At 64.1% G+C, this 19,150-nt stretch overlaps 2 protein-coding genes across 4 annotated transcripts; one reads left to right on the top strand and one right to left on the bottom strand.

The window, feature by feature from the left end:
• Positions 1-81: 81 nt before the first annotated feature.
• On the top strand, positions 82-15,530 carry CNOT3 (CCR4-NOT transcription complex subunit 3). 3 transcript variants are annotated; one of them, XM_061389425.1, is made up of 18 exons: positions 82-324; positions 4,915-4,989; positions 5,095-5,162; positions 5,429-5,503; positions 5,653-5,742; positions 5,926-6,054; positions 6,144-6,239; positions 7,627-7,849; positions 7,929-8,062; positions 8,482-8,538; positions 10,239-10,599; positions 10,680-10,803; positions 11,362-11,560; positions 12,893-12,992; positions 13,068-13,266; positions 13,340-13,472; positions 13,961-14,086; positions 15,209-15,530. In XM_061389425.1, exons 2-18 carry the CDS (start codon positions 4,965-4,967, stop codon positions 15,305-15,307), a joined length of 2,238 nt encoding a protein of 745 aa, XP_061245409.1. In that variant the 5' UTR covers positions 82-324; positions 4,915-4,964; the 3' UTR covers positions 15,308-15,530. The 3 variants fall into 3 exon arrangements, with proteins under 3 accessions (XP_061245409.1, XP_061245408.1, XP_061245410.1); XM_061389424.1 differs by having other exon boundaries at positions 4,912-4,989; XM_061389426.1 differs by having other exon boundaries at positions 83-324; positions 4,912-4,989; positions 7,630-7,849.
• LENG1 (leukocyte receptor cluster member 1) lies at positions 15,488-18,861 on the bottom strand. The gene is made up of 4 exons (XM_061389443.1): positions 18,626-18,861; positions 17,179-17,361; positions 16,309-16,571; positions 15,488-15,783 (listed from the first exon to the last, which is right to left on the bottom strand). The coding sequence occupies exons 1-4, from the start codon at positions 18,755-18,757 to the stop codon at positions 15,570-15,572; spliced, it is 792 nt and encodes a 263-aa protein (XP_061245427.1). The 5' UTR covers positions 18,758-18,861; the 3' UTR covers positions 15,488-15,569.
• Between the last annotated feature and the right edge of the window lie 289 nt (positions 18,862-19,150).

The raw sequence follows: 19,150 nt of genomic DNA, 5'->3' as shown, positions 1-19,150 counted from the left end.
GCCGGAGCAATGATAGGCCTATATTCGGGGGTCGGGGGCGGGTCGGCGCCAGAGACGAGAAGAGAGGAGGGGAGGCCTCCTCCGCCGCCGCCATCTTGGACCGGGCCCGGTCAGCTTCCGCGGAGCCTTCGGCAGACGCCGCGGCCTCCCTTGAGCCCCGACCCCGTCGTCAGAACAACCCCGGGCCCACTTCCCCCCACCCCACTTCCGCTTCGCGCCGCTATCGCGATAGCGCCCGGGCCCGGGGCGCGAGAATAAGGCGGCGGGCGCTCGCCTCCCCCGCCTGTCGCGATACGCTCCTCAGCGGCGGCGCCAGCTCCTGTGGTGAGAGCGTCAGGCTCGACTGGGCCGGACCCCTTCCCCTCCTCCCTCGGCGCCGTCGGCCGCCTTCCCTGCCGCCTCCCGCCCCTGCGACCCCGCCGCCTGTCGCGACATGGCCGGCGCGGCGCCCCCGCCCCCGCGCGGCCCCGGCGCTCGCCGTCCGCCGGGCGGTGCGTGGCCCTCGCACGCCCGCCCCCCTCCTCCACGCCCCTCAGCGGCGCCCGGGGGTCCTCCCACGACCCCGGCCCCGCGCGGCCTCCGCGTCGGGCCCCCGTGGGGTGTGAGGGTGCGAGGTGCCCGCCCCTCTCCGCGTCGGTATTGGCTCCTCGCTGGAAGGATGGAGGCGCCCCTGGCCGCAGGTGCCCGCCCTCTCGGGGCTCAGGTGCCTGCCCCCCACCCCTCGGCTGCAGCCCCTGTGCTGGGGGGGCGGTCTCCGGGCGAGGCTGCCCCCTTCGCGTGGGTGTGGGGCTGCGAGTTCCCCGGACGAGGAGAGGGGGTCACCCTTCCCCCTTTTCTCCACTCCCCTCCCACCGCGGGCGCCACTCTTCTCTTTGGGGAAGGGGTCGGGGGTGTCAGTTCTCCTGGAGTGAAGACACCAGCTCCAGAGCTTGGAGTCTCAGCCCAAGTTTCTGCCTCTGTAGTCACAAGTCCGCCAGGTCTAGGGCTTGACAAGTACCCCACCTTTAAGGCTTGCACGGCCTCGGCCCAGGCCTTCCTCCCGCGGGTGTCACGACTCTCCTCTCTGTTGCCCACTTGTGTTTCAGCTCTTACTCTTGAGTATCTGTCCCTGGCTCTTTGGGACGCTGTGTCTCCTGGATCCAGAACTCTGCCCAGCCCGATCCGGGTGTGGACTTCCTCTTGATGTCACTCCTGCCTCAGGGTCTTCTTGGTGGGACTGTTGAGCTCCTGTGGGTCTTGGGCACCTGGTCCTCTCTTGGGGGCCTCTCCCAAGTTCCCGCTCTCCCCGCGGCGTCAGCCATCTCCTGGTGGCGGGCAGCGCCAGCACCGCTTGTTCTAAGCAGACCCTGCCTGTCAGCTCGGGGGCGAGCCCCTCCCCACGGTTGCTGCTCCTGTCCTTTGGTGCTGGTTGTTTTGGCTCCTTCCCCACCCCACTGCCCTCACTGTGTCGGCTGTTACTTCCCTCGGTCTGAGGCTTCTGCCTCCATTCACATCAGTCCCTCCACTGGGGTGTGATCCTGCAAGGGGGCAAGGCCCCCAGCCCCTGGGTGTTCATCTCGGGCGCCTCACTGCAGCTGTGGAAGCTCCCCAGCCCTAAAGAATGCTCTTGGTGTAAGCAGTCGTGGAACCCGGGCTCAAGCCTGCCCAGACCCCCCTGCTGGAGCCCCCTCGGAGTGTAAGGTTTCTTCAGGCTGAGCTTCCTGTACTGTGCGGTGTGGGGTTTGGGGGCCGGAGTGGGGCTTTTTTCCCCGGGATGAGGAACTGCTCGGTGTTGCCTCCTCCAGGGGTAGGTTCCTGTCTGTGTTGGTGTTGGCGTTGGCCACTGTTGGACTTGAGGTGTCTGTGCCTTTCTGTGTGCCCCCCACCATGGGACTAAGGACCCTTCCCGGTGCTGGTGCCCAGGGCCAATGCCTCCGCCCTGCTCGTGATGTCCCACTGGGCAGGACTCAGTGTCTGCCCTCTCCTGAGGCCCAGCTTCCTTGATGTGGGGGGTAAGATGCCCGAGACTTGAGGGGAAGACCCCACGGTGGGATTCCCAGTCCCCTAACCTTGGTCCTGGGCCTTGCAGTGGGGAGATGACCCCCTCCACTCCAGGACCTGGTGTGTCCGCCTCCTGGTGTCAGTGGCCTCCCAGGTTAAGGGAGGCCTTCCAGTACCACTCCCCAGCAGGCCAGGGCGCCTCACCCGACAGCTTGTGACAGCCCCCAGATTTAGGGACCGCTTGGTATTGGTTCTCCAGGACTAAGGCTTTAGCTCCTGTGGCGTGTGTGCGGCAGAGTGGTCTCCCGCAAAGTGACAGTTTGGGGGCTCTTCCGTGTGAGTTTTAGTCCCGCTCGAGTGGTCGTTGGCTTCTGTGGGTCTGGCACACTGCTCACCGCCCTACCCCCAGAATAGGCTCCTGACTCGTGGGGATGTGCCTTCCTCCTGGATGGAGTGTTTTGGTTACATCTCCTGGGCCAGGGTTCCAGAGTCCTGGGTGCCGTTTGCAACTCGGGGTGGTGAGAGCACCCGCACGTCTCCCCCGAGACCCCTGCCATGCCTGTCTGCCCCGGAGCTCCCCGGCGGCCCCTCTGAGAGCAGCAGCACCCCCAGCCTAGGGCTCTTCTGTGAGGAGGGCTTCTCTACCTCAGGACTCAGGCTCCAGCCCCCTTTCTAGGCCTTTCCTGCGGATCTGAGGTACAGGCTTCCCACTTGCTGTGGGGGTTCTCAGGGTGGAGGGGGGCATGGTGCCTCCGCAGCCAAGGCTCTCAGCTCCTGTAAGTACCGACCCGTCCTGGGGCGTGAGCACCCAACCCGGTATACGTGCCCTCCTCTGGAGCCGCTGCCTTCCCCAGCTCAGGTGGTGTCTTCTCGCGGGCTCAGCCCTGCCCACTTGGAGGTGCTGTCTGAAAGATCGCTTCCTGGGCTCAGGCTCTCCTTGGCCCCAGCACCTTGCTTCCTTCACGACTTCTACTGCCGCAGTCTGTTGCCCCTCCAGAGGGTATGAACTCCTCTCCTGGGCTGGGTGCCCAGGCCCATTTTGTGTGAGGACCTCCCTCCCTGAGGCCTGCAGTGCGTTGTTCGGGGTGTAAACCCTCCGGGCTGGAGCGCCCGTCCCTGCCCACGTGTGGGGCTTCTGGGGCAGAGGTGGGGAGCAGAAGCTCTTGTCTGACGCTCCTGGCCCCCCACACCCCCGGGCAGCAGGAGGCGCTCCAGCGTCGGGGTGTTGGCTGAGACTCACCCCTGCACGCCTCATGGCCTATCCAGGCCCTGGTGTGAGCTCCTGGGCCCAGGTGCTGCCTCACCTTGCTTTGAGCTCCTCTGTGCTACTGTATCCTGGGTGCTTTTTCTGGCTGCCCCGCCTTCCTGGAGCTGGAGTTGCTCCGTGTTCCCCACCTTGGCGTGTCAGCCAGCCCTGGCTGAGGGTGCAGCTGTCCCTCTCACTTGGCCCTTTCCGCCCTGCACCCCCGCCCCCATCAGAGGTTGGCATCCCCAGAGTGGGGGCCTCTGGAGGGTGGGCCCGTCCCGGGGTGCTTCTGGTTCGAAGGCGTGCTCTCTAAGACCCTGGCCCTCCGGTGGCTGCTAGCACATTTTATTGGAGTCTCAACTAGGTAGCAAAACCTATAGCTGTGTTCTGTGTTGCCCTCGCCACGTTCACGGACAGCATAAGATACAGGATGTTCCTGTCCCCGTGCAAAGTTCTGGAGGACAGGACTCTTCCGGAGGCTCCCTTCTCCTTCTCCACGGTGGGGGCACTCTTGGCATGACTTCTCTCTGGGTCGAGGCTCCTAGTCCTCCTCGGCCTGCTCTTTCTGCCTGGGCAGTTGGGGCTGCTCGGGGGCTCCCCACCTTGGCCTGTGGGGTGCGCTCCCCATCTCTGCAGGGACCTCCCTCTCTGAGGCTTGCCATCTCTCCTGGGCTTGGGGTCGGGTCCTGAGGGGCAGTTCCTCCCAGGGAAAGCTTCTGGTGGCTCCCCTGTGATCTCAGTCCCCTCTGGGTTGCGTGTCACTTCCTGTAGGCTGGAGATGCCCATCTCTGTGTAGAGGAGTTTTGTTGGAAGGCTTAGGTGTCCCTGAGTCTGCACCACCGCTGCATCTGACGTGTAATTCCTTCCTGCGTGGGTGCAGGTAGCCCCGCCTCCGCCGAGGTTACCTCCCCGCCTCATCTCTGTCGGAGTTCTCACCTCTCCTGATCCTCTCCGCTGGTGCTCTCTGCCCCACGCCTCTAACCCTTTTTGGTTTAGGCACTACAGGTTAGTAGTAATATCTTCTTTGGTTTCAGGATTCTCGTCTGGAGTAAACTTATCAGAGGTCGAAGGCCATCTTCTGCTTGGGGTCCAGCCCTCTGTAAGGGTCGGTGGGTTTGGTTTTCCCAGTTGTAGGCACCTTTCGTCTGCCCCTACCACGCTTGCCCCCCGTCACAACTTCACCGTGTGTATACGGTATACGACTCCTCTCCGTGGGATGCAAAATTTTCTGCCTCCTGACTTGTCTGGGGAGTGATCTCTCCCTGTGTTAGGGTTCTGGTCACTTGTGTGCTTGACTCCTCTGGGGGAATCATGGTCTCTGGGTCTAGGGCCTCATCCCCAGCAGTCAGCCTGACTCGGCCACGTACCATTTTCCTGCTCCAGGAAATCCTTTTGAGTGTCATCTGTGGGAGAAGATGCTTCATGCCCTAGGAATTTTCCACTTCCTGGGTCAGAGGCGTGAAAAAAGTATATCTATTTCCTTGGTCAGAAACTTCTAAAGTCTTCTCATGGGCCAGACCTGTTCTGGGCAGTCAAGGCCAGAGGAGGAGAACGGGGCCTGGTCTCCATCACCAGATAGCTACTGCCTCTTCCCCTTCGCCATCCATGCACCCTACAGTCCCGGCCTTGTTCGTGGCCCTCATCAGCCAGGGAGTAAACGTGTGTTCTTTCTTACTCTCTCCCAGCAGCGTCCGTCTTCAGGAGAGTATGAAGAGAGTGCGTCTGTAGGGCAGGGAAGATGGCGGACAAGCGCAAACTCCAAGGTACCACGCTTCCCGCCGGCGTGCCACACGCTTGCTCCTCAGAACTCTTCTTTGGGCGCCTGCTGCCTCGGCAGGACTCTCACAGTCTCCTTTCCTCCCCACCAGGTGAGATTGACCGCTGCCTCAAGAAGGTGTCCGAGGGCGTGGAGCAATTTGAAGATATTTGGCAGAAGGTACCAGGGTTGGGCCTGAAAATCCAGGTGCACCTCCAGGGATGGGCAAACAGGACAAGGTTGGGGAGCTCCTGAGTGTGGACCGGGAGAGGGCCTGCCTGTCCAGGTGCTAAGGACCTCAGAGAAGCCGCTCTGGGTTGGCTTGGTGGGCATGGGGGGTGGGTCCCCCAGAGTTCCCGGCCCACAGAGAGACTGGAGTCTTCCTCTGCAGAGGGCCGTTGGGCAGCCAGAACCGCACTGACGCCTGCATTCTCTCCGTCCCGCAGCTCCACAATGCAGCCAACGCGAACCAGAAAGAAAAGTATGAGGCTGATCTAAAGAAGGAGATTAAGAAGCTTCAAGTGAGGGGGCTGGGGGCCTGGACTCCTGTGTCCTGAGGGCGGCGGGAACAGGGAGCGTGGACTGCTGGGTCCCGGGAAGCCGAGGGCTGGAGAGCTGGGGGCCAGGCCGCCCTGAGGCTGCCTGACCGTCTTGCTGTTACCTCCTCCAGCGGCTGAGGGACCAGATCAAGACATGGGTAGCGTCCAACGAGATCAAGGACAAGAGGCAGCTCATAGACAACCGCAAGCTCATTGAGACGGTAGGAGCCTGGGGTTGGTGCCTGAGAGGCGGGGGTGGCAGGAGTCCTGGGGCCCCAGAGGCCCTGAGTAAAAGGGCCTGGGGGAAGGCAGGCAGCAGCCCCTGGGGCTGCAGTGTGCGCTCCCCAGTCCTGAGTCAGCTGCTCTCCCGCCTTCGGGACCCCCGCCAACGGCGCGCTCCACAGCAAATGGAGCGGTTCAAAGTCGTGGAGCGAGAGACCAAGACCAAAGCCTACAGCAAGGAGGGCCTGGGCCTGGCGCAGAAGGTGGACCCCGCCCAGAAGGAGAAGGAGGAGGTCGGCCAGTGGCTCACGGTGCGTCCGGGCAGAGGAGGGCTGAGCGAGTGGGGCCCAGCCCTGTGGGGTGAGGACTCTGCTGACTGTTTCCTCTCCTCTGCGCACAGAACACCATCGACACCCTGAACATGCAGGTGGACCAGTTTGAGAGCGAAGTGGAGTCCCTGTCGGTGCAGACGCGCAAGAAGAAGGGTGACAAGGATGTGAGTGGGGGGCCCAGAGCACAGGGGGACGGGGGCCAGGGCGGGGGCAGGGGCCTAGAGCGCAGGGGATGGGGGCAGGGGTCGGGCCCGGAGCGCAGAGGACGGGGGCGGGGGGCAGGGGCCCAGAGCGCAGAGGGCAGGGGCAGGGCCAGGCTGGTGGGTGGGAGTCAGGGCCCGGGCTCCGGAGGCAGGTGGGGGCGGAGCGTGAACGGTGAGGGTTGGGGGTGTAGGGAAGGGTAAGGCCATCCCACGGGTGCCGCCTGGCGTCTGGGTGAACAGCGGGCTGTCAGGAGGGGCAGTTTGGGGGAAGATGCTGAGTTCGGCTCGGGTGGAGGGTAAGCATGAAGCCTGAGGCCCCCAGGGCAGGAGACTGGGGAGCTGCCGCTGTGGCCTCCCAGCCACCGAGGGCCCAGGACCTGAGGAGGGCAGGAGGTGTGGGCACAGTGGGACGTGGAGGAACGGTTGGTTTGGCCCGAGGAGAGGAGTGCTTTGAAACAAAGCCAGGGCCCAGGGCCCAAGTCCCAGAGAGCCAGGACCACCGGGTCTGCGTTCCAGGGGTGCCTCTGTCTGTGTGCAGAGGAGGGTGAAGGATGGCGCAGGGGCGGCCGGGTGCCAGAGGGAGAAGGGTCGTTGCAGAGTGGATGGATTGGAGCTGGAGCTGAGACATCAAATCCTGAAGGCGATGGGGCTTTACGGCAGGCCTCTGAATCCGGACTTAGGGGTACATGGACGAGGGTGCAGTGTCAGGGTGGTGACAAAGATGGTTACAGTTGTGAACAGTACGCACCCCCAAACGGGGTTGGCCATTACTGCTGTTAGAGCGAGGAGGAGCAAGGGAGATTGTGTGCTGCAGAGGGCGGACGCAGTGGGCAGGTGGGCTCAGGTAGGGGCTGCCACTGAGAGAGGCGGGTGGGTGGATGGGGCCTGTCGCAGGGAGCCGTGGGCTCCCTGGCTCTCCCTGCCGCTGGCATTGATCTCGGGGTGGGAGGCGCGTGCTGCCCCTGCGGGCTTGGGAGGGCTGGAGGAGCCCGGAGGGCCCGCGGCCCCTGAGCCTGGCCCGGGCTCGCCAGCAGAAGCAGGACCAGATCGAGGACCTGGGGGCCCAGGGACTGTGGCGGGCTTGGAAGGGCTGGGGGGCCCAGGGACTGCGGCCAGGCTCTGTGGGGGCCCGGGGCCCCGCCGCCACTGAGCTGGACCTGGGCTTGCCAGCAGAAGCAGGACCGGATCAAGGGCCTGGGGGCCCGGGGACTGCAGCAGGCTCTGTAGGGGTGGGCTCTGTAGGGGGAGGGGTGGCGGGCTCGGGAGGGCTGTGGGGGCCCGGGGACTGCGGCCAGGCTCTGTGGGGGCCCAGGGCCCTGCCACCCCTGAGCCGGCCCGGGCTCGCCAGCAGAAGCAGGACCGGATCGAGGGCCTGAAGCGGCACATCGAGAAGCACCGTTACCATGTGCGTATGCTGGAGACCATCCTGCGCATGCTGGACAATGACTCCATCCTGGTGGACGCCATCCGCAAGATCAAAGACGACGTCGAGTACTATGTGGACTCGTCCCAGGACCCCGACTTCGAGGAGAACGAGTTCCTCTACGATGACCTGGACCTCGAGGACATTCGTGAGCGCGGCGTGGGCCTGCGGGGGCAGCGGGGCCCGGTGAGGGGGCTGCCCACTGACGCGCCTGCCCCCTCCCACAGCACAGGCGCTGGTCGCCACCTCCCCCCCCAGCCACAGCCACATGGAGGACGAGATCTTCAACCAGTCCAGCAGCACGCCCACCTCGACCACCTCTAGCTCGCCCATCCCGCCCAGCCCGGCCAACTGCACCACGGTGAGGCCTGGGGGCCGCATCACCCGTAGGCTCCGGGGCTGGGGACGCGTGTCTGGGCTCTGGGCCCTCGGCTGTAGATCGCCAGCAGGGCGGTCAGGGCCACTGTGGGTCTGGGTGTGGAACACGGTGGGGGGTGGGGGCGTGCCTGGGCCACTGGACCCCTGGGAGGGGGATGTGGGGACTCCCTAAGGAGAGCTGGTTCCTGGGTCCCTGAGAGGCTGGCGGGGGTATTGGCCCCCGAACACAGGAGCCCCGGGGAGCAGGGTTAGGTAGGTTTCCCTGGAGGTGAAGCTCCCAGGGCCCTGAACAGCTTTGGGGCCAGAAGCGGCCTGTGGGCGTCAGATCTGAGGGTTCAGAGGTAGGCGACTCTGTCAGGCCCCAGAGACTCCCAGGTTCTGACCGCACCTCTCAAACCTCAGGAAAACTCGGAAGACGACAAGAAGAGGGGCCGCTCGACAGACAGTGAAGTCAGCCAGGTGGGTGCGCTGGGGGTCGGCCATTGATGGGCCAGCACTCACCCATTCATGCCTCCCCAGGGGCTCACTGCGGCCTGAGCAGGGCCCTCGTGCAGGGCTCTGGGGACATGCTGGGTGGGCGGCGGTGCTCCCTGGGAGGTCTGTGCAGCGGCAGGGCATGGTCGGCGGGTGGTTCCAGGGAGAGGTGGCAGCCCTGGGCATTAGAGGAGGATCCCCCTGTGAGGCGGCGGCGGGCAACAGGCCCGTCGTGATGGGCTAGGAAACATGGCGGGGAGCCGGCCAGGCACGCTGGGCTCGCGGAGTACAGGACCTCAGGCGGGGGGCTGAGGGGCTCAGCAAGCCTGAGCAATGAGAGGTCGGGAACCGCACGGGTTGCGTTTCTTGGGGGTGCTCTGGGCCTTGGTCGTGCTGGCCGTGTGTGCCACAGGTCTCCCCTCACAAGCCCGGTGGGCTCTGCTTGCCTCTGCCTGGACAGGGGCACACTGTAGGGATCCTGTCACACCCGAAGGGGTCTTAGGGAGGGCGAGTGTGGGTTCCTGGGAGGGCTGGTCCCCAGGGGCACGCTGAGGCCAGGGTGGTGAAGCTGGGGTGAAACGGGCTGACCGAGCGTGGTGCCAGGAAGGAGACAGAGTCAAGCTAGTGAGTCCTGCTTGGTGTGCGGTGGGCTCGAGGGCCCAGGAGGCAGCGGGGCAATGGGGGAGGCAGCGGGCAGTCCTGGAGACGGTGGGGCCGGCTGCCCGGGGGCGTGAGTGTGGGCAGCAGCAGCTGGGCCTCAGGGTGGGGGTGGGCTTGGCACTGGGCTCCAGACTCCACTTTGTGGCGTGGGGGTCACCAGCAGCCTCCCAAGTTATGTTAGTGACAGTTTTGATTCAGAATTCCTGTTGTGCTTTTAGACACGACAGGCTGGGTTTAGGCACGACAGGCTGGGTTCAGCCACTTCATTCTGAGGACATTCGTGGTTCCCACTATTCCCCCGCCCCCACCCCCCAGGTCTTCAGATGGGGGCTTAGGTCCCTGTGGGACGTCATGGGGGTGTCCCCCCTCATCAGATAGGGTCTCAGGTCCCTGTGAGACATTGTGGGGGTATATCCTCATCATTAGATGGAGTCTCAGGTCCCTGTGGAAAGTTGTAGGGGTGTCCCCCCATCATTAGTTGGGGTCTCAGGTCCCTGTGGAAAGTTGTGGGGGTGTCCCCTCATCAGATGGGGTCTCAGGCCCCTGTGAGATATCATGGGGGTGTCCCCCCTCTCATCAGATGGGGTCTCAGGTCCCTGTGGGATGTCGCTGGGGATGTCCCCTCCATAATCAGATGGGGTTTCAGGGCCCTGTGGGATGTCATTGGGGGCGTTCCTTTCATAATCAGATGGGGTTTCAGGCCCCTGTGGGATGTCGCTGGGGATGTCCCCTCCATAATCAGATGGGGTTTCAGGCCCCTGTGGGATGTCGTGGGGGTGTCCCCCCATCATTACATGGGGTCTCAGATCCTTGTGGGACGTCGTAGGGGGTTGTCCAGGCAGGATGTGGTGGGCTGGCTGCCAGCTGGACACGCGTAAGTGTTGTCAGCGTGGAGCTGGAGGTGGAAGCCACAGGGTCCCTGCAAGGGCCGGGGTAGCAGTGCCAGTGCTGAGGGTGGGCCTTGTCGCAGGGAGGGTGTGCAGGCGGCCCCCGGGTCCTGACCCTCTGCTCCCTCCCACCTGCAGTCTCCAGCCAAAAACGGCTCCAAGCCCGTCCACAGCAGCCAGCACCCTCAGTCCCCGGCTATGCCGCCCAGCTACCCGCCCGGCCCCCCGCCCGCCGCCTCTGCCCTGAGCGCCACCCCTGGCAGCAACGGGGCCCCAGCTGCGGCTGCCCCCGCGAGCGCTCTGGGCGCCAAGGCCAGCCCGGCGCCCAGCCACAGTGCAGGCACCCCTGCCCCCTACGCACAGGCTGTGGCCCCGCCGGCCCCCAGTGGGCCCCCCAGTGCCCAGCCCCGGCCCCCCAGCGCCCAGCCTGGGGCGGGAAGTGGCGGCGGGGGCAACAGCGGCGGAGGCGGGGGCGCCGGCAAGCAGAACGGTGCCACCAGTAAGTGGGGGCGGCGGGGGGTGGGGGGAGGCCCTGGGGGGCTGTGGTGGAGGCCAATGTTGACCCCTCTCGCACGCCAGGTTACAGCTCGGTGGTGGCGGACAGCCCGGCGGAGGCAGCGCTCAGCAGCACGGGGGGCGGCAGCACTGGCAGCCAGGCCCTGGGCCCCCCGCCCGGCCCCCACAACCCGCCCCCCAGCACCGCGTGAGTGTGCGGCCCTGCCACGGCCCCATCGCACACATGTGTGCCTGTCCGTGCCAGCGGGCCCTCCCCAGAAGCCCCCATCCGAGCAGGGCTGTCCCCGGGCCCCATACTGCTGGGCGCTCTGCGTCTCCTTGGCCCGTGTCCTCCCCAGGGCCCAGCTCCGTGGACGGGTTCGCGTCCATTTCTCCAAGTGCAGGTCTCTGCCCTCCTCTTCTCCGCACTCCTCCAGGTCTCAGGGCAGCCCCCCTCCCCCGCAGGGTCCTCCTTCCAGGAGAACGCCCCGAGAGCGTGCTCCCCTTCGTGGGGGATGCGGGCTGACCCCAGGTGCCTCCCTGGGCTCTGGGTGGGCGTTCGCCGCACCCTCCTGCACTGGCCACTGCAGAGGCGGCCTCCTGAGGATGCGTGTTCTCAAGCAGCGCCCCTGTCCTGGGCTGACCGCACCCCACTGCCGGCACCACCGTGCGCGCTCCCATTGTGACTTTCCTGACCTCCGAGTCTCCCTGTCCGTCCCACCCGGGACCCTTCTCTGAGCCTGCACCCGTCTGTTCTCCTCCACAGGAAGGAACCCAGTGCCACAGCCCCAGTGGGTGCCGGGGGTGTGGCCCCAGGCTCAGGGAACAACGCAGGGGGACCCAGCCTCCTGGTGCCGCTCCCTGTGAACCCCCCCAGCTCCCCAACGCCCAGCTTCAGTGAGGCCAAGGCAGCTGGCAGCCTGCTGAACGGGCCTCCGCAGTTCAGCGCCGCACCCGAGATCAAGGTGGGCCTGCGCCTCACCCTGGGGTCCCTCCTCCAGCTGGCAGAGCCCCCCGGCTCCTTGCCCACACCCCTGCGCCATCACCTCGGCTCTGGCTGCTCTGCTGCTCCCTGCCGCGGCCTCTGTCCCCTGGACCCTTGCCTCGCTGTGTCCACTGTCACCTTTCTTCCAACCGTCAGTCTGTCCCCAGCTCGCCCAACGAGGCTGTAGTTTCACGCAACTCTCTGTCCGGGGCTCACTGTTTTCTTCCCTTTGAAGACAGACAACTCTTAACTCCAGGAAACACTTGTCTGCTCTGAGCCACTTTGTGCTGGCCGAACTCACTTCCCACCTTCCCTGCACACGCTGTGGGGGCGGGGCTGTGGACCATGCAGGTACACCTGCCTTAACCTGGGGATACCCGCAGCAAGGGCTCGGGGTGAGGGGAGGGGCTCATATCCAGGCTGGGCCTGGGGCCGGGGCTGGCAGGTTCAGCAGACAGGGTGAGTGCGGCCAGGCGCGGCCTCCTGGGCCATCATGTCTGCCCTCGGCTCCTCGGGAGACCCAGCCCTGCACTGTTCCCTGCCCCTTCCTTCCTTCAACCTAAAAACAGAAGGGCTCACAGTCCCGCCTCCAGTGTGAGGGATTCTTTGGGACAGGCCTCATGATGCTCTCAGAACCGTCTCTGGCTCAGAGTAAGCACCCAAGCTTGAGAGGTACAGTGAACAGGAAACTCCATGTGTGTGTTTATTTCTCTGGAGAAAAAGGAGTCTTGAGGTTCCTGACACTGGTCCACGTTTTGTTTCTTCCGGTTACTGAGTGAGCGATGGGGACAGGTAGAAAGGTTTTGAGGAGAGAGATGACAGGAGAGATGCGGGTGGAAAGGTCCCCGCGGGGCCTGTGCGCACAGCACGCTGTGGGGTAAGGGAGCCCGAGCAGCAGGGCGGAGCCTCGTCACTGCCAGCATGGGGTGAGGAGGTCAGAACAACTGCAGGGGCCAAGTGGGGGCCCTGGTGCCTCGCCGGCCAGGCCGGAACAGGCAGTGAGCGGGCCCTTCTGGCGTGCGGGCGCGCAGAGCAGCAGGCGCTCGGTGGGGCTTCACAGCGCTGACCGTCTGCAGCGTGGGGTGCTTGGGGGTGCCCTGTGGCACTGTGCAGCAGGGTCCACACGTGCTGGGCGCCCGGGTCGGCAGACGCTCGGTCATGCCCGGGTCTTCTCTCTGCTGCTCAGTGTTGCTGGAGCTTGTGCTATGCAGACGGCTTTGGCTCAGCTGAACCCCAGCGGAGAGGCGGGCGTGCCGACCGCGAGGACCAGGGCCTCCCCGTGGCCCCGGCCTCAGCCACACTTCCTCCCCAGGCCCCCGAGCCCCTGAGCTCGCTGAAGTCTATGGCGGAGCGTGCGGCCATCAGCTCTGGCATCGAAGACCCCGTACCCACGCTGCACCTGACCGAGCGAGGTGAGTGGCCGGGGCTAGGGTGGGCCTGCCAGGCGGGCTGCACGCCGTGGCCTCACGCTTGCCGCCGCCCCGCAGACATCCTCCTGAGCAGCACGTCGGCACCCCCGGCCTCGGCCCAGCCCCCCCTGCAGCTGTCGGAGGTGAACATCCCGCTGTCGCTGGGCGTGTGTCCACTGGGCCCAGTGCCCCTCACCAAGGAGCAGCTCTACCAGCAGGCCATGGAGGAGGCCGCCTGGCACCACATGCCCCACCCCTCGGACTCGGAGCGTATCCGGTGAGGGCCTGCGGCAAGCGAGGGGGCCGCGGCCCGCTGCCCTTGGCCGGCCCTGACCCCTTGTCCCCCACAGGCAGTACCTACCCCGGAACCCTTGTCCGACGCCCCCCTACCACCACCAGATGCCACCCCCACACTCGGACACCGTGGAGTTCTACCAGCGCCTGTCCACAGAGACGCTCTTCTTCATCTTCTACTATCTGGAGGTACAGCAGGGTCCCCCCTCGGGCTGCAGGAATGAGGTGGGTGCGGCTACCACAGCCCCCCTGCTGCCCCAGCCCATCCCTGCCCCCGCTCCAGCAGGAGGGTCAGGGCTGCCGAGGTCGGGGCTGGCCTGTCCAGGGCAACAGCAGGGAGCCTGCCTGCCCTGGCGCCCGTGGGCACTTTCTCAGGCCTCCCTGGGGACCGCCACAGAGTTGTCCCCCCTGTGACCCCAGTGAGTCATCAGTGACCTCTGCCCTCAGCCCTCCCTGGGAAAGTCTCTAAACTGCCTGCTCTCGGCTCTCATCATGATCAGTCACTTTTCCTTCTCAAAGCTTTTCTGAAAGCACTTTTCACCTCCTGCCTCTTTTCCCTTCAGAGCTGCACTGCTATGTTCTGTGCCCCAGCCCCGCTCGGTCTGTGGCGGGGCCTGGGGTCAGCCTGTCGCCCTGCCCCAGCCCCAACCCCTGAGTGCCCCGCCTTCCCTCCCCAGGGCACGAAGGCGCAGTACCTGGCAGCCAAGGCCCTGAAGAAGCAGTCCTGGCGGTTCCACACCAAGTACATGATGTGGTTCCAGAGGCACGAGGAGCCCAAGACCATCACAGACGAGTTCGAGCAGGTGAGGGCCCCTCCCCGTGCCCCGTCGGCCTGGTCCCCACGGGCCGAGTCCACGTAGTGCGGCCCGCCCGGCCATCCTCCTCCCCACCCTGTCCGGCTGTGGGTCAGCCCAGAGACGGACGCCAGCCTCTGAGGTGCCTTCCTCCGAGGAGCTTCCTAGCCCCACGCAGGCTGTCCCCTGCCTCGCCTCCAGCCGGGGGTGGGGGATGTGGTGTCTCCCACCCAAGATCAGGGCGCACGCGACGCTCCCCACACCCAGCAGGGCAGGGGTTCGGCTACACGGAAGGAGACGTCTTCTCATTCTAATAAGTAACGAGAACCTCCACTTCACTGAGCCAGACCACCTGGGTTTGAACCCAGCTCTAGCTGGTGACTGGACGGTTCACGTGAACATCTGTCTCCACTTCTTATCTGTAAAAACGGGGTGACAGGACCTCCCTTTGCGCAGCTGTTGTGAGGATTAAATGAGTTGATCACTGTTAAGCACCAGTGCCTGCTGTGTAGTGTCCTGCTGTGCTGTACTTCATTTCACTTGTAGCTGGTGTGTCCACAGCGGCTTTTCCTCCAGGCTTTTAGCAGAGGCCAGGGTCCTAAACACACTCCCTTGCGTTCTGGCAGGTTCTCTGAAGCACGCCCACCATTCACTCAGAACCCGCCCTCCCCACGGTGTCTCTCGGACACTGACTGCAGCCCTGTCCCCTGCCCGTTCAGCTGTAACCCTCTTTAAGGGAGTGTATTTCTAGGCGTCAGCCCCTCAGAAGTTCCCGCACCACCGCGTTGTAATAAAACGTCTGTCCAGGCAGCATGCCTGGACGCAGGTGCCAGCGTGTTCCGCGGCCTCGAGGGTTTGCCTCACACACTCAGCAGTAATCAGTGCTCCAAAGACACAGCTATCGCAAGGAGTGGCAGGAGTTGGGCGCACACGCCCAGAGCCAGACCCGACTCCACCACGGGGCGAGCACGTTCCCGCCCGCCCGAGAAGAGCCTCGTGAGGGTGCAGGGAGGCGGCGTGTGCTCACAGCGGGCCGGCGCCCGGCTCCGCCAGGCCCTGAGCACCGGCCCTCTGTCCTCCAGCCGGACCCCGAGCCCCGTGCCCTCACTGACCGCCTTCTCCCCCGGCCAGGGCACCTACATCTACTTTGACTACGAGAAGTGGGGCCAGCGGAAGAAGGAAGGCTTCACCTTTGAGTACCGCTACCTGGAGGACCGGGACCTCCAGTGACACCGGCCCCGCCTCCCCTCCCCGCATGCGACCCCGCCCAGGTGAGGGCCCTGCGCCCGATGGCGCCTGGCCTCGGCAGCCCCGCCCCCGGCAGCGGGGGGCCGGGAGGCTCCCCCAGCCCGGCCCGGGCCAGGGCCGCCCCCTCCCCTCCCCAGTGAGGGACATTTTTTGGTAAACCTATTTTCATTTTGGAAAATATTTATGAATAAATAGTTTTATATGACGGCTGGCAGCCGCGGCCTCTCCTGTCCCCCCTTGAGAGTCAGGGAGCCACGGGTGGGTCCTGCCGGCGGGGACGCCGGGCCAGCTGGGGGTTGAACTGCGAGTTGTACCGCCTCCGCCGCTCGTCCACCTCTTCCGGCTGCTCCTCCGGGGCCGCCGTGCCGCCCACCCGGGCCAGCAGGGCCTCTGCCCGCGCCCTCTCCGCCGCTTCCCGCCGCAGACGGTCCGCTCGCAGCTGTTCCAGGGACGGAGGCCTGCAGGGAGAGGACACTCAGTGTGGGAAGCTGGAGGCCCAGCCCCTCGGAGGGCAGGGGTCTGATGCTGGGACCCGGCAGCTGGCCTCGCCGCCTCAACGGGCAGTGCCCCTCCGCTAGTCCTCAGCTGGGCGGCCTTGTGCACTGCCTGGCTCATCCCCTCCTCTGTGGGAAGAAGACTGGCCAGGGTGCCAGCCTGCACTCGGCGGTCTGGCATCCTAGGAACACAAGCACACCTGTTTACTCGAACCTCTGCTCCTCAAACCCTGGTCTCAGAAACAGAACCTCAGAGCTGTCCAGGATCTAACATATACAGCATAAATGAGAGCAAGCAGCTGAGCAGATGGCCCACCAGCCACTGGAGCAGCGGCCTTGTAATAAATATCACCTAGTCCCTGCAGACCCTAGAAAAAGGCTGGAAACGTTCAACGGTGTTTAAAAAACGGGCCTGACCTTGCAGACCCCAGAGCCCCCGCCTCAACCAGAGCTCCTGTGGTGCCTGCTTGGCCGAGGGAGGCTCCTTACCCTTTGGGTCGTTGTTTCTCAGGCGCCGCCTTTTCCTTTGTGCTGTGACCACCACTGTCTCCGCTGTGCTTTCTCTTCTTCCTCAAGTGCTTCTGCATCTCCCGCAGTGGGTCCAGGCGGCTCTTAATCCTCTCATCGGGTCCAGGACCAGAAGCGGGGCCGCCCTGCCTCGGGGGCAGCTGGTACCAAGGGGGCTGAGTCTGGGCTTCCGCTGCACTCTGGCCCAGGTATGTCAGGATGCCCAGGGCTTTCTCTTGCCTCTCCTGAGGGAGACAAGATGTGAAAGTGAGAACAGGAAGTGTGTTCCCTCTTAGGGAGCCAGGGTTCCCACGGAGGCAGAACCAGACATTCAGCCAGCAGAGCCTGTCAGGAGGCGACTCCCCCAGCTGCTGGAACTCCACAGACCAGTCCCCAGGGCACCCCTGCTGTGGGGCACAAGGGCAGCTTCAGCAACAAACAGCATAGGAAGGAGGGGATTGCTTATGTTAGGGTTCCAAGGCAGCATCTGAGGAGATAACAAACCGTGAAGAAGCCAGCCAGGTAAAGCAGTGACTGAGGGGGAGGGCGGGGAGGCAGGCTGATGGGAAACCCCTGAGGGCAGGTGAGGGACAGCTGATTTACATTTTAAGAAGCTTAACACTCTCCAACATCTTCAGGGTTTGCACATCAGGTTAGAGACCTGAGGGGGTCTACCTAGCACCCGGCAGTAACCAACACCTCTTACATGCTATGTTCTAATACTATTCTGAGTTCTCTAGCTTGTTTAATCCCCACTATCTCCCTAAATACTCCAGTAGTCACACCTGAGGGCAAGGCACACCCCCACCCCCAGCTCCACCCGTGAAGAGGAAGAGGGTAAGACCAGCTTACCTTCTCCTGTCGCTTCTCTTCCTCGTATTCTTTATTGCCTTTTGTCACCGCTTTCCCTTCTTCCAGCAGCTCCCGAAACAGATCCACAGGGCCAGAACTGCCTGGGGCTCCCGCTTCTGCTGCTTCCAGTGCAGGAAGCCAGTTCTGATGCCTGGCTTTCTTCCGCAGGAATTCTGTGCGGGCCTGGAGGGGAAAAAAGTTACAGGCAGAACATTCAGAACCTAGCTCTAACCCAAGGGACTTGAGTCTGGTGCCGACCACCGCAGTGCTAAGGGCTCGAAGGAAGGGAGCAGGGGTGCTGGGAACCCAGAAGAGACACCTGACCCTTCCTGGGGAGAGGGCGGAGCAATGAGGCAAGGCGTGGTTTGTAAGCCACCTTCCAAACAGTAAACCAGGGGGTTTCACTTTGACACAATGAAAACAGCTCTAAAGGCAGCCAAAACATCTGTTAGGGCAGATGATCTGATCTAGGAATGGAGCTAAGTCACTATGCCCATTCGATTTCCAATTTCTATTGATAACCGTGAACTTAAAACTACTACTTTGGCTGCAGCAGATCTGAATTTTATAGCACGTGCAATCTATTTCTCTGACCAAGGACTGAATCTGGGCCCCCTGCATTGGAAGCCACTGGACCACTAGGGAAGTCCGATAAATGTGAACTTTAAAAACCCTGACTACCTCCCAGCCAGTGCTGACGATCGGATTAGTCAAAGGACTGGAAGCTAGGTGTAAACCAAACAGGTGAGGAGTTGCATAGAGAGCCCTAAACGTTAGTGCGCAGCGGTGCAGGCAAAAGGCACGCCCGGCGCAGCGGGACTGGCTTGTGCCACTGTCGCTTCGCTGTGTCCCCTCCTCTGAAGCCATCTCGCTTCTCAGCCGAAGGGAGATAACCACCCCGCTAAGAACGAACAGGGCTCGAGAGACTGCAAATCAAGCGCTTTGCACCGGATGAACAACAGCGAAAAGCGAAACTGAAGTCGCTCAGTCGTTTCCGACTCCTCGCGACCCCACGGTATGTAGCCCACCAGGCTCCGTCATCCAGGGGATTCTCCAGGCAAGAATACTGGAGCGGATCGCCACTTCCTCCTTCAGGGGATCTTCCCGACCCAAGAGGTCGAACCCGGGTCTCCCGCACTGCAGGCAGACTCTACTGACTGAGCCACCAGGGGACAGCAGGAGCTCACTGCACAGGGTGTTTGTACAGCTAAACTAACAAGCGGCCCGAGCTTCCGTGAACTGCCCAGGGCTCCGATTATTCACGAGCCCCTACTCCGGCCCTCCAGGAGGACCAAGGAGAGGTCGAGGGGAGTGTCGGCACGGCCCGCAGGCCCCTCCCGGGAGCCGGGCCCCAGGTCCGCCAGGGTGCCCCGCTCCCGGCGCCGCCCCGCTCCCGGCGCCTGCGCGCTGAGCCGTGGCGCCGCGTCTGCCCGGGCCGGCGGCTCACCTCCTGCTGAGCGAGCAGCACCCTCCGCTCACGCTCTTTCTCCTCCTCACGGGCTCGGGCCTCGTCACGCCGCACGCGGGCGACATTGTCCTTGTTCCGGACGTGCCAGCTCTTCTTGGGTAAAATATTCATGGCGCCTCAGCCGTCCGCAGACCGACAGGCCCACCTCCTGGCACTTCCAATTGGCGAGAGGCAGGCTCCGCCCCGTTGCTCCTTCCTCGGCCACGGATTGGCTCTGCGCTGCCTGACACGCCCCCCCGAGGGCTGTAGCGAGAGGTGACTGGCCGCAGGGCCCACGTCTCCCGTCTCAGAGAGTCGCGCGTGGCGTCGCCTAGCGACCGCCGCTCCCCAAGACTCTGACTCAATCATGTGTCCCCGCCCCGAGGCTCCTGAACGCAGCCGCTGATTGGCTGGCGCAGTTTCTCTCGCGGAAGAGTCCGCCACGCTCTCAGACCCACACATTTGATTGGTTTATGTCCCGCTGAAGGCTTACCCCCCGCTTCCGGACCCGAGATTAAAAAGCAC

The sequence above is a fragment of the Bos javanicus genome, chromosome 18, assembly GCF_032452875.1.
Source record: "Bos javanicus breed banteng chromosome 18, ARS-OSU_banteng_1.0, whole genome shotgun sequence".
In the NCBI taxonomy this organism is placed as follows: domain Eukaryota; kingdom Metazoa; phylum Chordata; class Mammalia; order Artiodactyla; family Bovidae; genus Bos; species Bos javanicus.
This window is presented reverse-complemented; position numbering and strand designations above follow the sequence as displayed.